At 45.1% G+C, this 21,056-nt stretch overlaps 1 protein-coding gene across 2 annotated transcripts in view; it reads left to right on the forward strand.

Annotated features, from left to right (window-relative positions):
• Nucleotides 1-2,907: 2,907 nt before the first annotated feature.
• The window catches only part of LOC144096631 (polycomb protein EED-like), a 43,506-nt gene continuing 25,357 nt past the window's right edge, over nt 2,908-21,056 (forward strand). The window contains exons 1-6 of one of the 2 annotated variants that reach the window (XM_077629453.1): nt 2,908-3,251; nt 5,788-5,931; nt 9,063-9,152; nt 9,715-9,780; nt 10,597-10,722; nt 16,511-16,592. In XM_077629453.1, coding sequence (XP_077485579.1) covers nt 3,138-3,251; nt 5,788-5,931; nt 9,063-9,152; nt 9,715-9,780; nt 10,597-10,722; nt 16,511-16,592 — 622 coding nt within the window. In that variant the 5' untranslated portion in view covers nt 2,908-3,137. Of the gene's footprint in view, nt 3,252-3,750; nt 3,874-5,787; nt 5,932-9,062; nt 9,153-9,714; nt 9,781-10,596; nt 10,723-16,510; nt 16,593-21,056 lie in introns of those variants that run through there. The other variant, XM_077629454.1, reaches the window with a different exon arrangement.

A 21,056-nucleotide genomic window follows, 5' to 3' on the forward strand; every position in this document is an offset into this window, starting at 1 on the left:
ATTCTATGCTCGCCGCCCTCTTCATTAAATATCATGACTGCAGATTTTTCCTTACTATACTTGAAGCCTAATCTATCTCCCTCTGTACTGCACATGTCTAACAACTTCTGCAGGCCTTCCTTGTTGTCAGCCATTATCACTATATCGTCCGCGTATATTAGTCCCGGCCATGTCCGTTTAATCAATTCCCCTTGCTTGAAAAAAGATAGGTTGAAGCCTAGTCCGCTCCCCTCTAGCTTGGCCTCCAGACCATGCAAGTACAACATGAACAACAAAGGGGACAGAGGACATCCTTGTCTAAGCCCCCGCTGTATCTCTACAGGCCCTGATACATTTTTTTCCCATTTTATGAGCACTCTGTTACCTCTATATATATCTTGTAAAAGATTAATTACTCCATTTTCCACATCCAATGTGCCCAATATGTCCCACAAATGCTCCTGAGTAACGTTGTCATAGGCTCCCCTAATATCCAGAAATGCTAGCAATAAGGGCCTATGTTCCTTTTCCGCAATTTCTATACACTGTGTCAATGAAAATAGATTGTCCTCCAACCTCCTTTGTTTCCGGAACCCATTCTGTAGTTCCCCTAACACCCCCTCGTTCTCCACCCAAGCCTGCAGTCTATCCTTTATAATTTGCATCACCACCCTGTAAACCACAGATGTCACTGTTATGGGGCGGTAGTTACTTACGTCTGCTTTGTCCCCCTTTCCCTTATATATCATGTTCATTCTACTTAATCGCCATTCATCGGGGACTTTCTCATCCACTATCATTTTGTTCACTACCTGTATTAATGTTTGCTTGGATTTTGTCCTAACTTCTTTATCAACATAATCGGGATACCATCTGGTCCTGTTGATGTGCCACTAGGAACCTTCTTCTCTGCCTTTTCCCACTCTCCTTGCTCCAGTGAAGCTATTGCTGTAACCGGTCTATCCTCCTTCGATAAATTATGTACCACGTGCTTTGCTGAAAATTTTTCCTTCATCCTTGTTCCTATGTGTTTTATTGCTTCATCCCCTTCTAGTCGAATACCCTCATCTGTAACAATAAACCTTTGTTCTAGCCTAGTTTTATTACTCATTGCATTTAGATGTTTCCAGAATTTTTGGGCTGCTTTTCTATCCTTTTTATTTACTTTTGACATCCATTGGGCACCCCTTCTTCTAATTTTCTCATTAATCAAATAGGATGCGTCCCTTCTACACTTTATGAAGGTATCCCATTTTCTGTCTACTTCGGGTTTTGGTTCCCCCCTCTTCTTGGAATAGCTGAGTTCCCTGGATGCTTCCTTGCGCTTTTCTATTGCCCTCTTGACCTCCTCATCCCACCAACTCTTGGGTTTGCATCTTTTCCCTTTTAGCTTTACTCGCACCTTAGCTAGCTCTAGCTCGAGTAATCGACTTAATTTGGTATAAGTCCATTCTGTTTCACTATCCTCAAAAATTACTTTCTCGATTTGTTTGGCTGCTACTTCCAATTGCTTTTCTGAGTAAAAATTTCCCCCTGATTGTTCATCTTGCATCAGTCAGGGTCATCTGACAGCGCCGCCATACAGCGGACGCGCGCTCTACGGCGGGCAGAAAAACCCCTGACGCTTCAGGCATGCTCTTCAGGAGGCATTGCTTCCTTTCTTCTTTCATTCCCTCATGCCTTCGCTTACGGCGCGGTTCAGGTGTCCATCGATATATTAGACAGATACTACGCCATTCCAGCTCCCCCAAACCAACTATTATTATTATTATTATTATTATTATTATTATTATTATTATTATTATTATTATTATTATTATTATTATTATTATTATTATTATTATACAAACGAAACCGTAGGAACGACCCGGAAGTCCAAATTCACGTGACGGAGCTTCACCGTGACGCAACGTCCGCCGTAGTACTGCAGCAGATTTGTTTACATGACTCGTTATCTCTAAACCCTAGGGCCTCAGGAAGAGTGACTGTGCCTGCATCGACATCGGGATGGATACCATCACATTTTAGTATGAGGTGTTCTATTGTTTCTACAGGTTTACCACACACAGCACATGTGTCATCTTCTCCGTTAAGTTTCTTTTTATACCTGCGCGTTCTAAGGCATCCTGACCTAGCTTCAATGAGTAGGGTAGTGCCTCTTAAGTTACCATAAAACGCGTCCTTCCTGACCTGCCTTTTCCAGTTTCGATATAGTTCTACGCACCTTCTTTTGCATTGAATCTATCCAATTTTTAACTTCCGCGTTTTAACCTGTCGTTTAATGCCCTTTCTTTCTGCGTCCTTGTGTCCTGCATATACTTACTAGTTAGCTTCCTAGTTCTTTTCCTCCTGTGTGAGTGAACGCTCTTTCGGTATAAGTATTTAAATACCTTAGCTGCCCATCTGTTATCGTCCAATTTCCTCAGGCGTTCTTGGTATAGTATTTTACTCTGAGCTTCTCGTCCTTCGAACGATGCCCAGCCCATGTCCCCCTGTACTGTCTCGTTTTTGTGGTTTTCCCGTGGGCACCTATAGTGCTAATCTTCCAACAGCCCTTCAATTTACTTCTAATATCGACTGAATTTCCGCCCTTAAGCACAGAACTGAATTCCCGAAAGTGAACCGCGGCACCATTATTCCTTTCCAAACACCTCTCAGTACCTAATTCATACCTGTTGTACCCCCGCAATGCCCTATGTTCAATTATCCCGGAATCTCTTCGCCCTTTTGCTACGACAGACTGTTCGTGCTTTTCCGTGTACATATGCCCTTCGTTTATCCATACCCCGAGATATTTGTATTCGGCCGCTCAGGGTATTTCATGGCCTTGTATTGCATTGTATTGTATTGTATTGTATTGTATTGTAGCATCACTAAGGATAACAGCGCCGCCACACCTTAAGCCATTAAAGCGTCGAAGCCAAAGCCAGACAGCCAAAGCCCCATAATGGGCCACAACACGCATTTCGCGGGCACTTCATGCGAGCTGAAAAGCATCGCGAGGGCGACCCGTATTGCGGAAAATTTTACTTCGCACCGAAGAATTGAATCTGCTTGCGATGGAAGCTGTGACTTCAAACTGCTGACAGTCGTCACCGGCGGGACTAATTGAACAGTATATTCCTCGGCGAACGTCGTCTTCGTTTCTGCGTGGCGCGATGTCGGACTCGGACGTGGCCGAGCAGGCAGCATGCACGAGCTCGGCAAAACATTCACGACAGTCCCGGCTTGTCTACCCGTCCGATCATTCCGACGATTCACCGGACGACATCGTAAGCCTCAACCCCGCTGCTCTAATTGTCAGTTTTGTACCACGTATGATGACAGTTTGCCTTTATGGTGGCGAATTCGGTTCACACCTCCGTCTCTTTTTCTCCCCAAGCATGCGGCAGGTGTTTTTCACCATGCGGTGTGCAACGACTACGTTGCAAGGCACCTGGTAGTACCTCTAACCTCACTGCGTCATTGGCATTTTACTTGCCTTCTTCTCGGTGAACTGTTTCGGGCCGTTGTTGTTACTTTTCTTTTTTTCTCTATTCGAATGCCGGTGTAGTCGGAGAAGCTGCGCGCAAACTGGCTCCTCCTCCTGCTGCGTGCATACACGAATAAGTAAATAATAAATCCCTCTAGAGCACGCGCCTGTCGTCGTTTACCCACACGCTGTCGGCGGCGTAGCCTGCTGTCGTGAGCGGATGCGCGGGTGTCGCCGAGCCCTACGTCGCCGTGACGCGCTAATCTCTCAGCTCCGTAATCAGGGCCCCGGCGCGCTGAGCAAACGCCCACTCGAGGACGCGGCAGAGAGGGGCCGTGCAGGGAGTTCCTCCTTTTCAGCTCCCTTTTCCGCGCCGGGGCACGACGCCGCTTTTGAAGCTATCCGGACGTAGTGCGAGAATGGTAATACGTCTATTTAACCCGCCGTTCGATTGGGTGTCGTTCCGCTCTCGAATGAAAGCCCGTCGCATGAGCCCTCGTTCTGGCGTGTCGACCGCTTTTTTGGAAGCGTAACAGTCGCCGGACCTGAGAGAGAATCAGTTTTCGTTAGACTCGCAGCCAGGTTCGGGTAGGGCGGCTTAGAAAAGGTGAAAATGAAAAAAAAAGTAAAGGAGAGATTGTATTCGATTTTTGTGGCCCTTGTGTTCTGTCCCGCTTTCGATGTTATGTACTACACGTGATTCACGTGTGGTGTTTGTTGACATGAATCTGTTGAGTCGCGCGCAATTTGATCAGCAGTGATCCCGCTTGTAACTGGTAGTGTCGCTGCACTTTTGCATGTCTTTTGTGTATTGCCGACAGAATTGGTGTTTGAAACCAAATTGATATTCATGTCACCCTGCATCACCGGCAGTCATTTCGCAGCTCTTTTTGCCTCCGGCAACAGAATATCCCAGCCCGTCTCCCCTAATTATGTGACAGGAAGGAAGAGCTTTGTTTGCTCTCTTGTGGGAGCACGCATTGATATACTGTGTGGCTATCGTTTATTCTTCAAGTGTTTCTTTTTTTTTCCTGGCATCCTGTTGTACTGTGCTCGCATAGTGCACACCATTGACATACCTTGCTGCCTCACACAAAAAGAAGCAACGACAGAGTTCTTCCATCCAGTAATGGCGTTGATAGTCCGAACGGCAGGATGCAGTGTGCCGCCTCCATTGTCAGTGCTGACATATCCACAGGGTGTTCTTTGTGGGGTGTGTGAAAGAACTGTGGTTGGAACGTAAATGCCTGTAACACTTCAGTTCTGAAAACGTGTGTTTTGTTTGAATCCCTCGCTGATAGTGAGTTTTGTTTTCAAAATAGTTTAAGTATTCTTGTTCATTAGTAGTCACACAAAATTCCCAAAATGTTGGTGGGTGTCTCATGTCATCCAAGGAAAAGTATGTTTGACACATTTGTTCCAGGTTTCTACATCACTTATTTATTCCAGTTCTGATTTATTCATTCCTAGAACTTTTGATCACAGCATTAAGGTGTCTCTGTCTTTCACATGATATTTCATTTCTTAATACTTGCTGGTAATTTGTTTTCCTTTAGTAAGCCTGTATGTTTAGTAATAATGAGCTGTGCTATTACCATTATAAACAGTGTTTAAAACTGCTAATGTCTTGTCAACCACATAAAAATATCAGTACTAATCTGTTAATTAAAAAATTACCTACCCATCATGTAATGACCCTAAAAGTGGGCTTTTATAGGAATAGAAATGAATGAAACGATTAATTTGGCATAATCTTAAGTAAAAAATGAACTTTCTAAACATAAACTTTTGCTCTGTCCTACTTTTCTTTCTATCCTGAGGAACAGCAATGTGTATGAAATAGCAACTTGTACAAGAGATGTACACATTTTCAAAAGATTTCTTCAAGCACTCAATATTGTCGATCAATAAAGTGAGATAGGAATAAACTTCTAGTACACTACACATTGTTAAATTGTCTACACAATAACAGTTTCAGTCACATTTTGATGATGTGTACAGTAACACAAGTTCATGCTGGGCTTTCTTTTATTATTCAACTGCTGTTCCCAATTCGAAGTGTTTACTGATGAAGCTTTGCTTACAACAGCGCACCAGATGTCAGTATACACAGCCGTGTGACAACTTTATCTTATCATCATTTTTGTTTTCTGCGACTACCCCTATCTGGTGTGAGTTAGGGCTAATAGTTTGTGTAAATAAATAATAAAATATCGCTGGTTGTTAACCTGACTTAATGCTAAATCAGGGTCTTCTTCGCTGTCTGGCAGTTCATGCCTGCTGGTATAGGAATCACCCTGTTAAACCATTTCTCCCTGTCATCTCTAATCATGCAGGATGAAACGTCAAGTGTGGGTAGTGCATCAACCGCAGACAACACCTCGCGGAGTGATACACCCACACAGGGTCGCAGGGGCCGCCGGCGCAAAAGCAAATCCAAACGTTGTAAACTCATCTACAAGTGCTCCACTTTTGTCAAGGTGAGAAGCAGACTTTTACTTAATAGGGCTTGCCCTCTTTGACGCCAAAGCTTTCGTTTCTTTCACTTTGCCTGTGTTTGCAGTTTCTCTCTATGTTACTGAGCTCTTCTTGCATTTTTTTTGTTCCTCACTCAAGGCATGTGCCTCAAAGAGACTCCTAGGGTGACTTGAAGCTGGTTTTTATCGATAGATTACTGCACTGTAATGAAAAAACGAAGGTTTTATAAGGTAGAAAAGGCTAAAAAATTAAACATCCCATTGGCATTTTCCTCAAGCAAATTGCAAATACATCACTTATTTTTTTGTATATGAATCAGAGAGGCTGGATCACACTGCCATCTACTTCCTATCTGTGGTCATGGGTCCTTTTCAACACTGACATCATGAGTTTGGCCGGCATAACATGGCCCATTTAGAACTTTCAATTTTCTCAGCATAAATTTGTGTCTTGCTGTAGGAAAAATGTCAACAGTCTCACAAAAAGCCAAAAAAGGACTTTTGGTGAGGAAAAAGATTAAAGAGTTTTTTTTCGTAGCGCCTTTTTTTTTTTTTTTTTAAGAATGCAGCATCAGTGCAATCCAAGTGGGCGTCTGAGAGTGGGCATAGTTTAGGAGCAGCATTATTCATCTGTGTATGGTTATATGAATCTGCTCTTTTACAGCCTGTGGCCTCGGGCCCCTTGTGTCTAAACTACCACACCTAGTGTGTCCAGGTTTCTGAGCTGCCTTTTGTTGTTGGGCACCTAAACCGGACAGTTTCATCTTTGGAGATTGTGCAGGAACCTGTTTTCCTTGCTTTGTGCATTTTGTTTTTATTGCAGACTCTTCCAGAAGCTCACAACTGAGAGCGCTATCGTAGGTGGCTGAAATTTTAGGCACAGTTTCCAAAATGAGAGCCAGGAGCCTGCTTGAAGATTTCATGTGTTGCACTTTTTCTTATATTCACAGAATTTAAGCAACATATACTGGTAGCACTATTTTTCATGTAGAGTAGACACCGTTTAAGATCAACTTTAAGGGACCTCAAGACTAGTTTCTTACAGAAGTTTATCTTAACAGAAGTTTCCCCTGAAAAGATATGTGAGCATGCTAGGTGTGTCCGTATATGCGTTAGATGAAAAAATTAATATAGTAACCTTTAAGAGAGAGGTCACCATCTTTTTTCTCGCTATCGCACAGTGTTCACAAGGGTAGAAACTTGGGCGAGTCGGTAACGGTGATCCATGGAAAGTGAGAGTAGCGCAAAACGGGACAAAGGGACAGAGAAAGACAGACACAACACAGGCGCTATGTTGTTGTGTCTGTCTTTCTCTGTCCCTTTGTCCCGTTTTGCGCTACTCTCACTTTCCATGGATCGCACAGTGGCTCTGTCTCTGTGCGTGCGTGCGTGCGTTTTACTGATTTTTGCTTCCCATCCTGCACTGAGTGCTTGGAAAGTGCCCAGCTGGGTAGCCATGCATCTCTCTCTTATCTCGCGCCTTCTGCAGCATATCTGTTACAAACTCTGCGAGCAGGGACTCCACGCGCCTTTCCGTACGCTGTACACAATGCACACGGCGCTGGTATCTGGCCATCTAAGTGCTGCGATAACGCGTGTTGCAACGCCGCGTCATTTGAAAATGCTGCCCCGCTCCAACTCAAACAAGCGGGTTGCGCATATGTGCCTTTTAATCTGTGGCAGACAACGCACGGCACATGACGCACGCAGGTGCGATGGAGCCCTGCCTTTCCCACACTCACATGAAAGTGCGCTCCTGCAAGATGGGTTCCCTACAGCTTTGCGCAGAGGTGCGCGGAAGCCACCTTCTCAGGGTGCACTTTTTTTGCGTGAAAACATTTAATATATTGTTTTATTTCTTTGACAGTGCCGCGCGGACACCCTGAGAGTGCCGCTGCGCGAGATCACCGTGGTTTGCGGTCGCTGCGAAAGTTTGTCTTAAGCGGATTATTTTGTGTTGAGTTCCATTGGGAATGAACCAAGTGGTCTTGCATTGTTCGTTTTATTCGAGAATTCGTCTTAACCGAGTTCGCTTTAACCAGAGTCTACTATACTAACTCCAGCAATTAACAAGCAATGAACAAACCAGCTCTGACCAAAATTTTAGCCAGTGAACTGTTTGTTTGAGATGTATATGCTCGCTGTGCTAACTCCTATTTTGTGCTGCTGTCTTTGATGAAGCTCTAGATGTCTATATGTTTGGACATCCCTGCATTTACTGCCTGCCAACCATGGCACTGCTTTGCCATAACGACTCTTGCTAAAGTACATGAGGCAGACTGAGCTGAGACGATGAACTTCAGAGGGCTGGGCTCTCTAGTTGCTGAAAAGATAACTTTCAATCAAGGCATTAACGACTGTGTGATATGACTGGATTCCAGCATCATTGCAAAAAGTTGACTTGGATGGTCAAGCTTCCTCCGTTATCATTTCATTCCACCTGTTCCAATGCCGACAAATGCTGTGAACAGTAACAAGCAGAGGTCCTTTCTTCTCACAAGTGGGATGCGATTCTTTTGACTGATATTGCTGATTGTGCTTTGAAAATTATGGTGTGAGCTCTTAGCTAGCGGCTAGATAGATTTCTTTAATGATGGCAGCATCAAATTTGAGATCACTCAATCAAATACTGCCAATTTCCATTCATGGGACCTTGGCTCATTTGTTTTGTCGTTTCACTGAAGCGTGTTTGAAAGCCTTGGACAGTGGCCATGTGGAAAGCACATCCAATACTTTTCATGTATCCCATCAGTTTCCTAGGGGCAAGTAATTGACTCCACTAGCATTAGGGCATGTTGCCGTTAAGGCTTTTTGTTGTTAATTTTCATTGTAAGGGGTAGCATGTGTGCAGCCTTGGAGTGGTCATGTCAGCTATTCATGGCAATGACTGCAGCTTGTGCTCAGCTAGAAAGATGTTTGGCTGTGCCTATTGTAACTTGTGTTCCTCACTTTTCCGCCTGCCATGATTCTTTGATAGCACTACAAAGACAGCTGGCACGCAGATATTGATGAGAATCAATACTGCGCGTTCTCGAAGGGCATTAAGTGGGGCTTAGTGTGGTTCCCATGCAAGAAATGTGGCTTGGTAAGCCGAGCACTGATTAGGTCCTTTGTACCAATCATCGACTGCCCAGGAGGACCATGGCCAGCCGTTGTTTGGTGTCCAGTTTAATCCACACCTCAAAGGCGGCCTGTACATCTTCGCTGCTGTGGGCAGTAACAGGGTGAGCAGCTTTGAATGTCAGGTGTGGAGGGACCAATGGTGGACATGTAGGTGTGTATGTGAGTGACAAGGTACGTTTTTTGCATTAGTACTTCACTTGCAGGGCCGAGTAGTAGTACCAAGACATACGCAGCCATTAAATTCCCTATTTGGTACTGACCTAGCTTACAAGTTTTCAGGGCACCTCCGTCTATTGCTTCAAGAGGTCTTTTTGTGTGCGACACCATCGGTAGTCTGAGAAACTAATACTCTGTGCAGGAATCTCACATTTTCCGACTTACAGGCTGAAATTATTATCCAAGACATTGTGTGTGGAAGTGGTAAGGGAAACAGAGGCTCTGAATTTCGGCTATTGATTGTCTTGTTTTGTACAGCTTCCCTTTTCCATTGTTCTGTTCTGCGTTGCTTATTTTGGGGAAATGTTTTAGGACACACAAATTCTTTTGTTAACTTTGTAGACCGTAGGTATTTTTTCTTATGCCATTCTACATGCCAGCCTTCACACATTGCTAGTTGTGTCTTTTCATTGAATTCCTCCATTTTTCTTTGCCTTTTCATTCAAGGTGACCCTCTACGAATGCTTGGAAAGTGGTGGCATCAAGCTACTGCAGTCATACTCTGATCCTGACGTATCCTTTGTCGTTGCTTAGGACTGTGAGGTCATATGGCTCATGCTTGTCTGATTTGTACTGTGACTGCCACCTGCAGTTCGCTTTCAGCATCTGTTATATTATAAAGGAAAAGCAGGGGGATGCTCATTTTCATGCTTTGTATTCTGCACATCAGTTTCTTATTTCTGAATTTGAAGCATTGGCATTAAAGCTTTTTAATGGGAGCAGCGAAATCTGCTTTTCAGATGAGAGGCAGTTTGTTCTTAGGATTTTTTTTTGTACTGTCACTTTGAAAATGGAAGAGCCTGTGCACTTTTCTTCTTTTACACATATGAGAAGGGCCATCCAATCAACAGTACAGCTTCTCTAATTTTTTATGTATTTAACTAAAATGTGCTATGTAGAAGGCCGACAACTTGGGAGTGGGATGATTTTGCTATTCCATTCCAATTTTTTTTTTTTTTGCCCTTTATCACTGGCTGCGAGAGCACCTCACCCCAATTATTGCCAAGATCAGCCAGTCAGCATGGTTGTTGACAGGCATGTAAAAGAATTTAAGAAAAGAATGTTTCATTTTACGGATTCTCCTGCACAATATGCAAAATACAGTAGAATTTAGTTGATACCAACACCTAATTTGCATTTGGCTTAAACCATGCTAAATTGTCCATTATTAATTTTTGTGTGATGGAAAGCAATCCGCATGGTAACCTCTTCAGAGTTTTAAAAAAGGCGACTGCAAGTTTGGTTTCAGTACTAACCAGGTCCTCCCTGTTCTGTGGGGCCACATTATGAAGCTGTGACTCTTGACTCTGACTGCGCGGTGTGCCTCAGCCTGAGGAGAACTTCTACACTTGTGCCTGGTCGTACGACGACGTGACTGGCTACCCCTTGCTGGCTGTGGCGGGGTCACGAGGTGTCGTCCGCATCATCAGTCCGGCAGCCATGAAATGCACGAAGGTGCGTGCATCTGGTACTGTTTAATGGGAAATAGAAAGGGGAACAACAATAGCAGTACAAATGTGGTAAGGAGAAGAAAAACTTCATTTATGCACAAAGCAATTTGAACAACCGCTCAGTCCGGTGTTGGAGCTACGAGTATTTGCTGAAGTGATATACTGTACATAAAAGAGAAGGTAACCACTGAAACCAAGAAAGGCATTTCAGAATGTAACTTTTATTTTCGTGGTGGCGTTGATTAGGGTGGGGAATAAGTTGCGTAATCGTTCTGGTAGAAAATAATTTCACAGAGAGTAGTAGAGAACCCAGCCACACTGTTGGGTTCGAACCCGCGACCTTCGCATATCGCATGCAGTGCCCTACAGAGCTGCAACGGCAGACAGCTCCCCGTCTACTTTTTGATGGTCTAAGAGATGAGGGTTTTTTGGCCGTTGAGTTGAGGTGCTTGAGTCAGCCATGCTGGCTTGAGCAAGGCTTGCATCTTAGTGTCATGCATGAGGGAGGGAAGGGATGATAAAAAGCAATCATTATATGTATCTGCGCTTCAATTGAAATTCTCACAAATGGATTATGCCATCAACAGGCGTTCCTATGGCAATTTGTGCGATCTATAAAAGTTGCTGTACAGCTAAGAAAAACACTAGCTGGAAGAGAGATTTTTTTCTTTTTCTTTTAGTTAAAGGTAATTCTGCACATGTTCTCTGGCCAAGGGCGATCCACTTGTCACTCTTTATTCCTGCTGGAAATATACGAGTGTTTTTTTTAAGCTACTGGCTCCGGGGCATCTTGACAGGGAATGCTTAAGTGCTGCGTTATTTTTGTACTTGTTAAGTGTTTTAGAGCCTTTGGCATTAGCATAAGAAGGAGGGGTTACAGTAAAGCTGAAGGCTGACGGAGTGGCAGGCCGAGTAAGAGCAAGGGGTTGGTGCAAGAGTTACGTGCGATTGCAGTGGAATGCCACTTGGACCAGAAAAGATGTTTACTGTATCAGTTGTTGGTGGTGGCATGGCTCTTAGGATGCTACCTGATATAATTTGGCTACTTACTATGCTTGTTACGTTGGTTTAGAAAAGAAACACTCGGCAATACCTTCCGTCTTGCTCTACTCATCTATTGTGGGCTAATGAGTTGTTCTCACTTGTCACACTTCATGTTATTACGTTTTCTGTTTCGTCTCGGTCTTGTGCAAGTTCTTTATTTCCACCGATATAACATGGCCTCGATTATAGCGCGAGCGGAGAGTTTGAGTCCACATGAAAATTAAAGCTCAGCACAGACCCCCACACAGTGCTGCCGCGTCTGTGGTTCTTGGTTACACAGCTTCATGCTTTGCACTGCTGACTGCTGCGGCCGTACTTTTTTTCCTTCTGTACTCACTGCTCTTTTGCTGCTTTCTCTGTCTGAGCACCACTCGCCCCCTTCTTTCCACTTGCGTAGCCAGCTTTTTTTAATGTGATAGCATCAGAAGGGCTATAAAGGCAAAAACTGTCCAGCAGCATTGGGATCTGTGTGAGCCTCCGTCTGTCAGGTGGTGCTTGGGGGGATTTTCCTCTTTTCACCTGTCAACCATCCCCTTCTCCTTGTGCCCCTCTCCACTTGAAGGGGAGATGAGAGAGATGTGGGACAATTAATGACTCAGCGAAAAAATTCAGAGGTGATCGATAGGATTGATGCGGAGAAAGTGCGATAGCATCGTTCTTTCACTCGCCATTCTGCTAGTAAAGTTGTTGGAACACGCCCCTTCCTTTCCCCTACCTCTGTCGTGGGCCCCGTCTGGTCACCGTCTGTCTACCTCGCCTTGTCCACTTCTTGCCGGCACACGGACGGGGATTAGCGAGGAGAAACCGCCGCTTCACGGCACCGAGCCAGCAACAAAAAGACGGATGGTTCCCACAAAGCCGCAGGCATCCACAGATCCCTTACACTACTCCAGTTCTGATTCTATTTTGAATCCATTGGCTTTCACTCCCCAGCCTATTCAAATTTCAATTGCGCAACAATGCAAAATGTCACATTGTTCCTTATACCACTACCACTTCAGTGGCACAGCGGTTAAGTGATGCGCAGTTAAGCGATGCACCACTGCACTGGCGGTAGCTGTTTCAAACACAGCCACCGGTGAAGCATTTGAGACCCAGGTTGCTCTTCCCGAGAAGTATGAAAATGAATACTTCCTGCAAGTCTCATTCTGATCATATATTTTCAGTACGCTGTGTATTTTGCACATAGGCCTGCTGTTGTCAGGGTCATCATCTTCTAAGCCATTCTGAATTTTGTTGAGTCATTCTTCATCCGGTGTCTCCCTCCTCTTCCCTGCGAGTAAAGATGGGGAGAGGGGGACGGTTGACAAGTGGCAGATGGAGAGAGGCAAATTCTTCAAACACCACCTGGTAGGTGTCAGCTTCACGCCGACGGACAGTTTTCGCCTTCATGCTACCGCATTAAAATGAAAATGGCTCAGAAGATAATTACTCTGACAACAGAAGACCTACCTGCAGACTGTGCAGCCTCCCCAAGAACTATCTGTGCGAAAGTGAAGCCTACAGGAGCTATTCCTTCTCGCATTGCTCAGAAAGAGCAACCCTGGTCTCACAAGTCCCACCGATGGCTGTGTTTGAAACAGCCACCTGCCAATGCAGTGGCGCATCACTTAGCCGCTGTCCCGGTAGTGGTATGAGGATTCGCCGCCATCTATGAATGTGACACATTTTGCATAGTTGCATAGTCAGAATCGGAAAAGATTGAGGATAGGGATTGACTAGGGAGTGGAACACTATGAACTAAGAATAGGAATTGAATCAGAACTGGAATAGATCAGAGACTGAAAAAGGCATGCTATCGTATTTTCTCTCCATCAATTCAATTGATCGCACCTAGCAATTATTTTTCCTTGCTTGCGGACCGCGAGCTTTGCTTTGAGACTCCAAGTCTTTTGAAAGTTGGCTTCTCCTCCCAGCTTGCAAGCGTAGTGGATAAGCCATCTCAACATGCGCCGCTTTATCGTTGTTGATATCCATTTGCCTCCAACTGTTGGCCTTGTGATTACGCTGTTGTGTGTGTTACTGTTAGGTACCGTACACTGCATGTGTGCCGCGAGTCATCATTCCGTGGAAAGGACACCGCCATGGGCAAAAATTTTTACTGTAACCATTTCTTGATTAAAATTGTGTGTGTTTAACTATAAATGAAGAAAAAATGTACAGTTGTTTGTGGAAGGTGAAATAGGAGCGAAGTTTCACTTTACTATGCCAGTGGTTTTACTCCGTGTGAGTTTATCGTAGTGAGGTTCTTGGGACTTGGAACTGATGATAGTTTTTAATGGCAAGTGTATCTGCAGGAAGATAGTTCTGCCCTTATGACATCCGTGGCACGAATAACTAAATTTGGAAAGCATTACATAGTTCCACACCAGTGGATTTTAAGGCTTTGTATATAATCTGATGAGAAGAGAGAATGTGGTGCTTTGGTAGAACAAGCCTGTAAGAAACTTATACCAAGAGTTCTTTGAGAGTGTGTGCAAAATATTACATATTTGCAGTTTTACAAAGGCACAGGAAGAATGCATACAGGGGGAGAGTAAGTTCTTTGGCTTGTTTCTTTTTTATTTCTTGCCTTTGCCTGGCATTCAATCTTTATGCACATCAACTTGAAAAAAAAAACTACCAGAATTAACTGCATAGGAATCGGATGCTTTCCTTAATTCATTTTTCTTTATAGTTTTTCAGTGTTTTTCAACTCTATCCCTTTGAATAGAGCTGTACTATAATGATGGAATTTCTAGGTAGCTTAACAGCTATGATGGCATATCACTTTTACGAGATGTTAGGTAAACAAGTATCTGAGATGCTGTTCTTGAATAATGTTGTGAAATTTGCATGAAGTGGAAGCCCTGCATTGTTGGAGCAGCTGAAAAAGCCAATTCTGAGAACCAGAGTAGCCACGGCTTTGGCAAGAATATGGATTTCACTTTTGGAAGCTCGAAACATTGTCAGGCGCTGTTATGTTTACCATCAGTGCTGGACTTTGGCTGATGCAGCGTAGAGTGCAACTCTCATGCCTCACACATGGGCATAAGTGCACTTTCTAGGCATTATGGCTGGTTTACTTGTGTTAGGGCAGTTTAAAAAGTTGTCACTGTAAGCGAATTTAAGTGCCAGCATCAATTTGATGTCTGTAATCTTGTAAAGTTTTTGTTGTTTTGCAAAAGTAATCCATTCTCAATCATAAAGGTGTGAGTGAATTCAGCATCAGTTTTTTTTCTGTGGTGTGAATGCATTGATGTTGATGCTTTCAGGGCTGCCTGCTGCATACTTGTGCCCTGTGTTCTCTTTTTCACATCTAACAAATCATTCATGGACCTTTCCGCAATTAGTGTAAATGACGAACTTCTAAATCGATGTATGTTTTGTAATGAATTGGCTGACTGATTGCATATGTTTTCAGCATTTCATCGATGGTTATTTGGAAGAGGCATGCAATGCGTGTTGCTGAAAGTATGAAAAGTGGTCGGTATATGAAGCTTAGTACAGAAGCAGGAACTTTAACATGGAGATCGCAGTCTTGTTTTAGAGCCCCAACTCTTTCTAAATGCTCACACATTCCAGACATCGCTTTTCATGTGTGCTTTCTGAGTCAAACAAAACCTTTGATATCTGCTGTCATAGCACTTGTTCAGCTGCACCTGCAGGTTTGTCAATGTCAAGAGTTGGGGTCCAGGAATGCACTTCCTGAAATGTCAAAACTGAAAAAGATCACCGGAGGCGAGATCTCTACAATAGGCATGGTGGGCAGTTTGTCTACTTATATGGCACTTGCAGGCTGAGGCATTGCCTTGAAGCAGAAAAATTGCCAAAATGGTTAGTGCTGTGGTTTTTTGTGCATTAACGTGAACTTGTCAGTGGTGCATATCTTCTTTTCCAGTCACTAGTGCAGCACAGCCTGCAAATTTCACAAAAGCAGAGCCATTCTAAAGTGAAAGTGGGCACAAATATTTTGCATTATTCGGTCAGTCAGCAGACTCTCATTTAGACTCATTTAGAAACAATTTGCTGTGGTTTAACTACTATTCAACCTGGTTAGAGAGCGAAAGCTATGGTGTATCGGGCAACTAGACGTGGCTTGGTGTCTAATGTTGAGTGTGTTCCGGACAACTTTGCTACTCGCTTGACTGGAACATCTGCAATTTACGCGATCATAATTGAATTATTCATGAACGCTTCAGCACGAAACTCAGATATGTTTCCATGGCATCTATGCATTCACTAGACACACGCCATCTGCTGGACCGTTGCCGTATATTGCATGTTGGGTTTCAGTGAGTGCCGCATGATGCCACTACGACTGCATGCCATGCATGAAGGAAATTCACCGGAAATGTACTTCACTATTTGCTTAATTGGGATATTGGTAATTAATGTGCTCATAATTAAATTATTCATACACGCCTCAGTACTTATCTTGAAGATACGTTTCTTAGACATCTGTGCATTCACTAGATGCACCTTCATTCACTTCCAAGAGTCTAACAGTCGTGGCAGAGTGGAAGAATCCTGGTATTGCATGCCAGAGGCCCGGTTTGATTCCCACCTACACCACAGTTTTATTGTGTTTTTTTTCTTAATTGAGGCTGCTTCAAGGTCATATCTGTGCCACAACATCACCTTCATGGTTTGTACATAGGTGGAGCTTTCGCTCCAAAAGAGTTCTCGTATTAATCTATGCTGTGAGGTAGATCACTCACCATTCAGTCTAGTGCTTCACAAAAAGGATGTGACCTTGTTTTTTGCAGCACTATGTTGGCCATGGAAATGCCATCAATGAGCTCAAGTTCCACCCCCATGATGTCAACCTTCTTCTGTCGGTCAGCAAAGGTGGGTGGCTTGCAAGATTAGGTGGCTGCAAGATCAGTATTTGAAAATGGGGTACTGCATAGATGCCGAATTCGGGATTCAGCATTAAATGCTGAACTATCTCGTAGCACCTGTGAACTGCCTAGGCCAGTCTGGACACTGACACAATTTTGTATACCTGCCATGGATCTCCCCGGAGAACACTCGGACCGAAAGAACGGACTAGGCGACAGGCCACACAGACGCACATTTAATGCACCTTACGTGACACACACACACACTAGAACACAAAACTAACAAAAAACACAGACTATAAATACACACGACCCGGAAACACTGTTACCAGTGTCTACTACTAGCGTTCTACTGTTAGCGGTCGGCATTCGTGCTCACGGTAGGTTCGGTGCGGCTGCGGCGTTGTATCGGTCCAGTAGCCAGCGTCAAGATGCCATTCTGCGTGCTGCGGCTGGCGTCGTTGGCTGCGTCGTACAGGCTCCCGGTCCAAGTGCCCGTGGAGGTGATGCCAGTGTTGCAGGCGTTGGGGGCACCTCCCGGATGGGTGGCAACAGTGCTGGAGACATCCCTGGCCGTAGCAGGTGGTAGCGACCTCCGTTGACTCCCCGGGCTCAGGAACGACAGGAAGTCTGCGGTGCGAAGCTGTAAAACTCGAGCTCACCGGAGCAGTAGCCGGCGTCACTCTCTTCCAGCCGAATCGTCCCTGACCCGCCGAAGCCTCTGCTTCTCTGTTCTCCCCCCCCTTTGTGCCTCGCTCTTCCTCGCCCTTTTATAGCCTTGGCGTTAGTCTCCTTCTCCTCTCCACCAATCATCTCTTTCCACCTCACCGAATGCCTCTTCTTCATCTTCTTTCGTCTTCGGTTAATCCACATCATCCTTATAGCCAACCTCTTTGTCTTCTTCACATCTCTTTCCTTCATTATTTTATTTTAGACTCCCTATTATATGTGACAAGGGCCCCCTCTGTCAAGAGTTTTTCCATGAAAAACTGCTCATGTCATCCTCATCTTCAAGCCATCCAGCCGACCAACTATCTTCTGTGGCGATTCTGGACCTAGCACATAACTTACCGCAGATGTCCAGCACACACCAAAAGCACACCACTAACACAGCACACCAAACTATATTTTCGGAACTCTAACACACCACTGCCGTTGTCCTTACAGAGTCCTTAATAAACATGTTAATTCCCACAACACACTCCTTTGTATAATCATAGAACAGTAGCAACAACAACAACAAATCACCAACAACAAAAAAGAGATACATTCCAGAGATAGCTAGAGCCGTTTAGTTGGCTCTATCTGTAGAGAGGCCTAATTTGCAACATATGACTTCCGTTTTACCCGCTCATCTGAAAACACCTCCCCCTTGATTAGGAGTAGAGCTGTGATCGTCTGTCTTCATTCAAATTGGGGTTCATTAGTGCCTTACTCCATCCTACCCTTTTCTTTTCACTGCACGTGGGCACCTCGGCAACATCATCCGTCTCCGCGGCCACTACCGAGCATGCTACCTTGGTGGCGTACCGCCGTACGGGACCTTTCTTAATTCTTCAACATATTTACATGGAAAACCATCTTAGTGCCATCTATCAATACCTCATAATTCATGTCCTTTTTCTTCCGCATCACATGGTAAGGGCCCTTCCCCTGCATCAGTAACTTATTATGATCCGCGGGTAGCAGGACGAGAACCCTGTCGCCCGGATCCAGATTCCTGTGAATGGCTTTCTTTCCATAATATCCCTTATGGCGTTCACGCGCCTTTCCCAGGCCTTGATGTGCAAGCCTGCATGTTTCCTTCAACCTGTCCCACAACTCAAGAATGTACGTGTATGTTGTCTTGAGATCTGATGCAATCTCTTTATTAGTCCACAGCTCCTTGAGTATTGCAAGTGGACCTCTAACGGTTCTCTCATGCAACATCTCGAAGAGTGAGAAACCAAGACTCGTTTGCGGTACTTCGTGGTAAGCAAACAAAAGAGCTGGGAGATATCTATCCCAATCAGTAGGTCTCTCCTGGCACATTTTCCTGATCATATTTTTGAGGGTGCCGTTTAACCGCTCTACAAGCCCATTCCACATGGGATGGTAAGGCGTCGTCAGTAACTGCCTTTTTGACAAAAGGCGGTTAACCTCCTTCATTAGTTCCGATGTGAAGTTCGAGCCCCGGTCACTCAAAACTTCCCTCGGGAACCCATTACGCGAGAACATCTCTACAAGACCCTCCACCACTTGGATACTATCAATAGCCTTCAGTGCAATAGCATCAGGACGAGTGGCCACGTCAACCAGAGTAAGCACATATCTATTGCCTCTGGCGGAAACTGGAGAGATAGGCCCCAAAATGTCAATAGCCACTCTTTGAAACGGTAGGTCGATGGCTGGCATCTTGCCCAAAGGTACGGGACCAACTCTTCCCTTCGGAACTGTGCGCTGGCACACGTCACATGAGCGAACAAAGCGTTTAACGTCACTCTGGACACCTGGCCAGAAGGACTCCTCGGTGATCCTAGACACCGTTTTTTTTTAACACCCTGGTGTCCGGCCATAATGGCGTCATTTCCTAAGCGTAGCACTGTCTCTCGCATATCTCTCGGTAACACCAGCTATTGGACCCGCCTTCCTGAGCTAAATATGCATTCCCTGTGCAGAAGACCATTTACCAATTGACATTCGAATGATGTACGACTCTTATTTCTTTTCACTTTTTCCCCCGACTCTTTCGAAGCAGGCTTTCAAGCTCAGGTCTTCTCTTTGCCTAATTGCAATTTTGCCCTGTGTTACGCTGGGACACATCGTAACAGGAGTAGAGAGCGGATGCTGCATTGCTCGGGCTGTCGCTTGAGCTCTTGTCTCCACTGCCGATGAGGAACTGACTGCACCTGTCTGAGCTGTCGCGGGCCTTTCCTCCTTTGGGTGTTCTTCAACGTCGAGCATCCTCCACTCGGGATCGGGGTCCTCGACACCTCTTGCACCCGTAATGTTCCCCAAGATGAGATCGTAGATGGGTTGATCTACGCATTTTGCCACTACCTGTCCAGTATAATATGGCATGGACACTAGAATCCTGGCTTCAGTAAGGTACCTTGCGGTGCTATCTACAAGAGTGACGGCTGACGCTTCCCCTGTAAGATCCTCGTCCTTCACCAGGCTTCTCCGAACCAAAACTGTGTTGGCTCCGCTGTCTCTGAGCACCAACATAGGACGGTCCCCTATTTGCCTAACCACCACCGGCATTGCTGCTTTCGACTTGGGTGTTCCACTCACTGCCTCATTTTCCTGCGGCGTTTGCTCTCCTTTTAGCTGTGGAACTTCAGGTGGCGTGACAAGTTCTACCCTAGAGTCAACAACGCATGCAGCTCGGTCCTGCATTCTATATCGGCACTCATCCAGAGTATGACCCCTCCTCTTACAACCTTGACACACAACCTGTGTCTTTTGGGCAACGCTACTAGTCCGACAGTCAACTGCACGGTGTCCCACCTTGCCGCAGAGAAAACACCTTACTGGCGCCTTAGATGCACCGCCATATGCTCTTGGTTTTGTCGCATGTGTCTCTAGGGCGTTTTGGGTTTCCTCCTTTGCCTTACTCAAATTTCTCAGCCCTTGAGCCTCGAGGAATTGGTCTGCAGTGTCGGCGAACTCTTCCAATGAACACAACTTTCTTTCAGGAATGGCGCTAGCTTTGAGCTGCAACTTGCTAAAAATTGCTCTTTGACCAGCTTGTCACGCATCTCTTCAAAACTCTTTTCTGTGTTTGACATTTCAAGCCACCTATCAAAATAGTTGGACAGCCTGCAGGAATACTGCTTAGCGGTTTCAGAATCCTTCGGATTCGCGGTGCAAAATCTCGCGAAAATCCTCTGCCGTAAGCCTGAATCTTTGGAGGAGTGCCTTTTTGACTTTCTCGTAGTGCATGGAATCAGCAGCAGGCATCCTTCCAAACACACTCAGCGCCTCTCCGACTAAACACATGCTCAATGCCATGGCCCATTCACTGCGCTCCCAGCCTTGCCCCAAAGATAGCCACTCGAATCGTTGCAGATATGCGTCCAGATCATCTCTCTTGTCATCGAAAGGAGCCATCAGCTTCCTTGGACAAATTCTGGCCAGTCTGGGAGATTCTTTACCCGCTAAGGAACGCTGATCACTGTCCGTGATTTCCTCGTATCTTCCCGCGACATGCGCCTGTTTCCACAAAAGAAGCTTGTTCTCCTGTTCTGTCCTTCTTCTCTCGCTCTTCTGCTTCGCGAGCTCTTTCATCAGCTTCGCGAGCGTCTGCACGTGCTTGCGCCCTTTCCTCTCTCTGCCTGTCTGCCTCCTCTTTGCCTCCTTCTCATAGAGACGCATCGCCTCTTCCTTGCTTAACCCTAGCTTGAGCACCAGTTCTAACGTTTTTGCCAAATTCATACTTTCTGCCGTTGAGAGATCGGAAAATCCTAGACAAAGCAAAAAGAAAAAGGAA

Source organism: Amblyomma americanum, chromosome 7, assembly GCF_052857255.1.
Source record: "Amblyomma americanum isolate KBUSLIRL-KWMA chromosome 7, ASM5285725v1, whole genome shotgun sequence".
In the NCBI taxonomy this organism is placed as follows: Eukaryota; Metazoa; Arthropoda; class Arachnida; order Ixodida; family Ixodidae; genus Amblyomma; species Amblyomma americanum.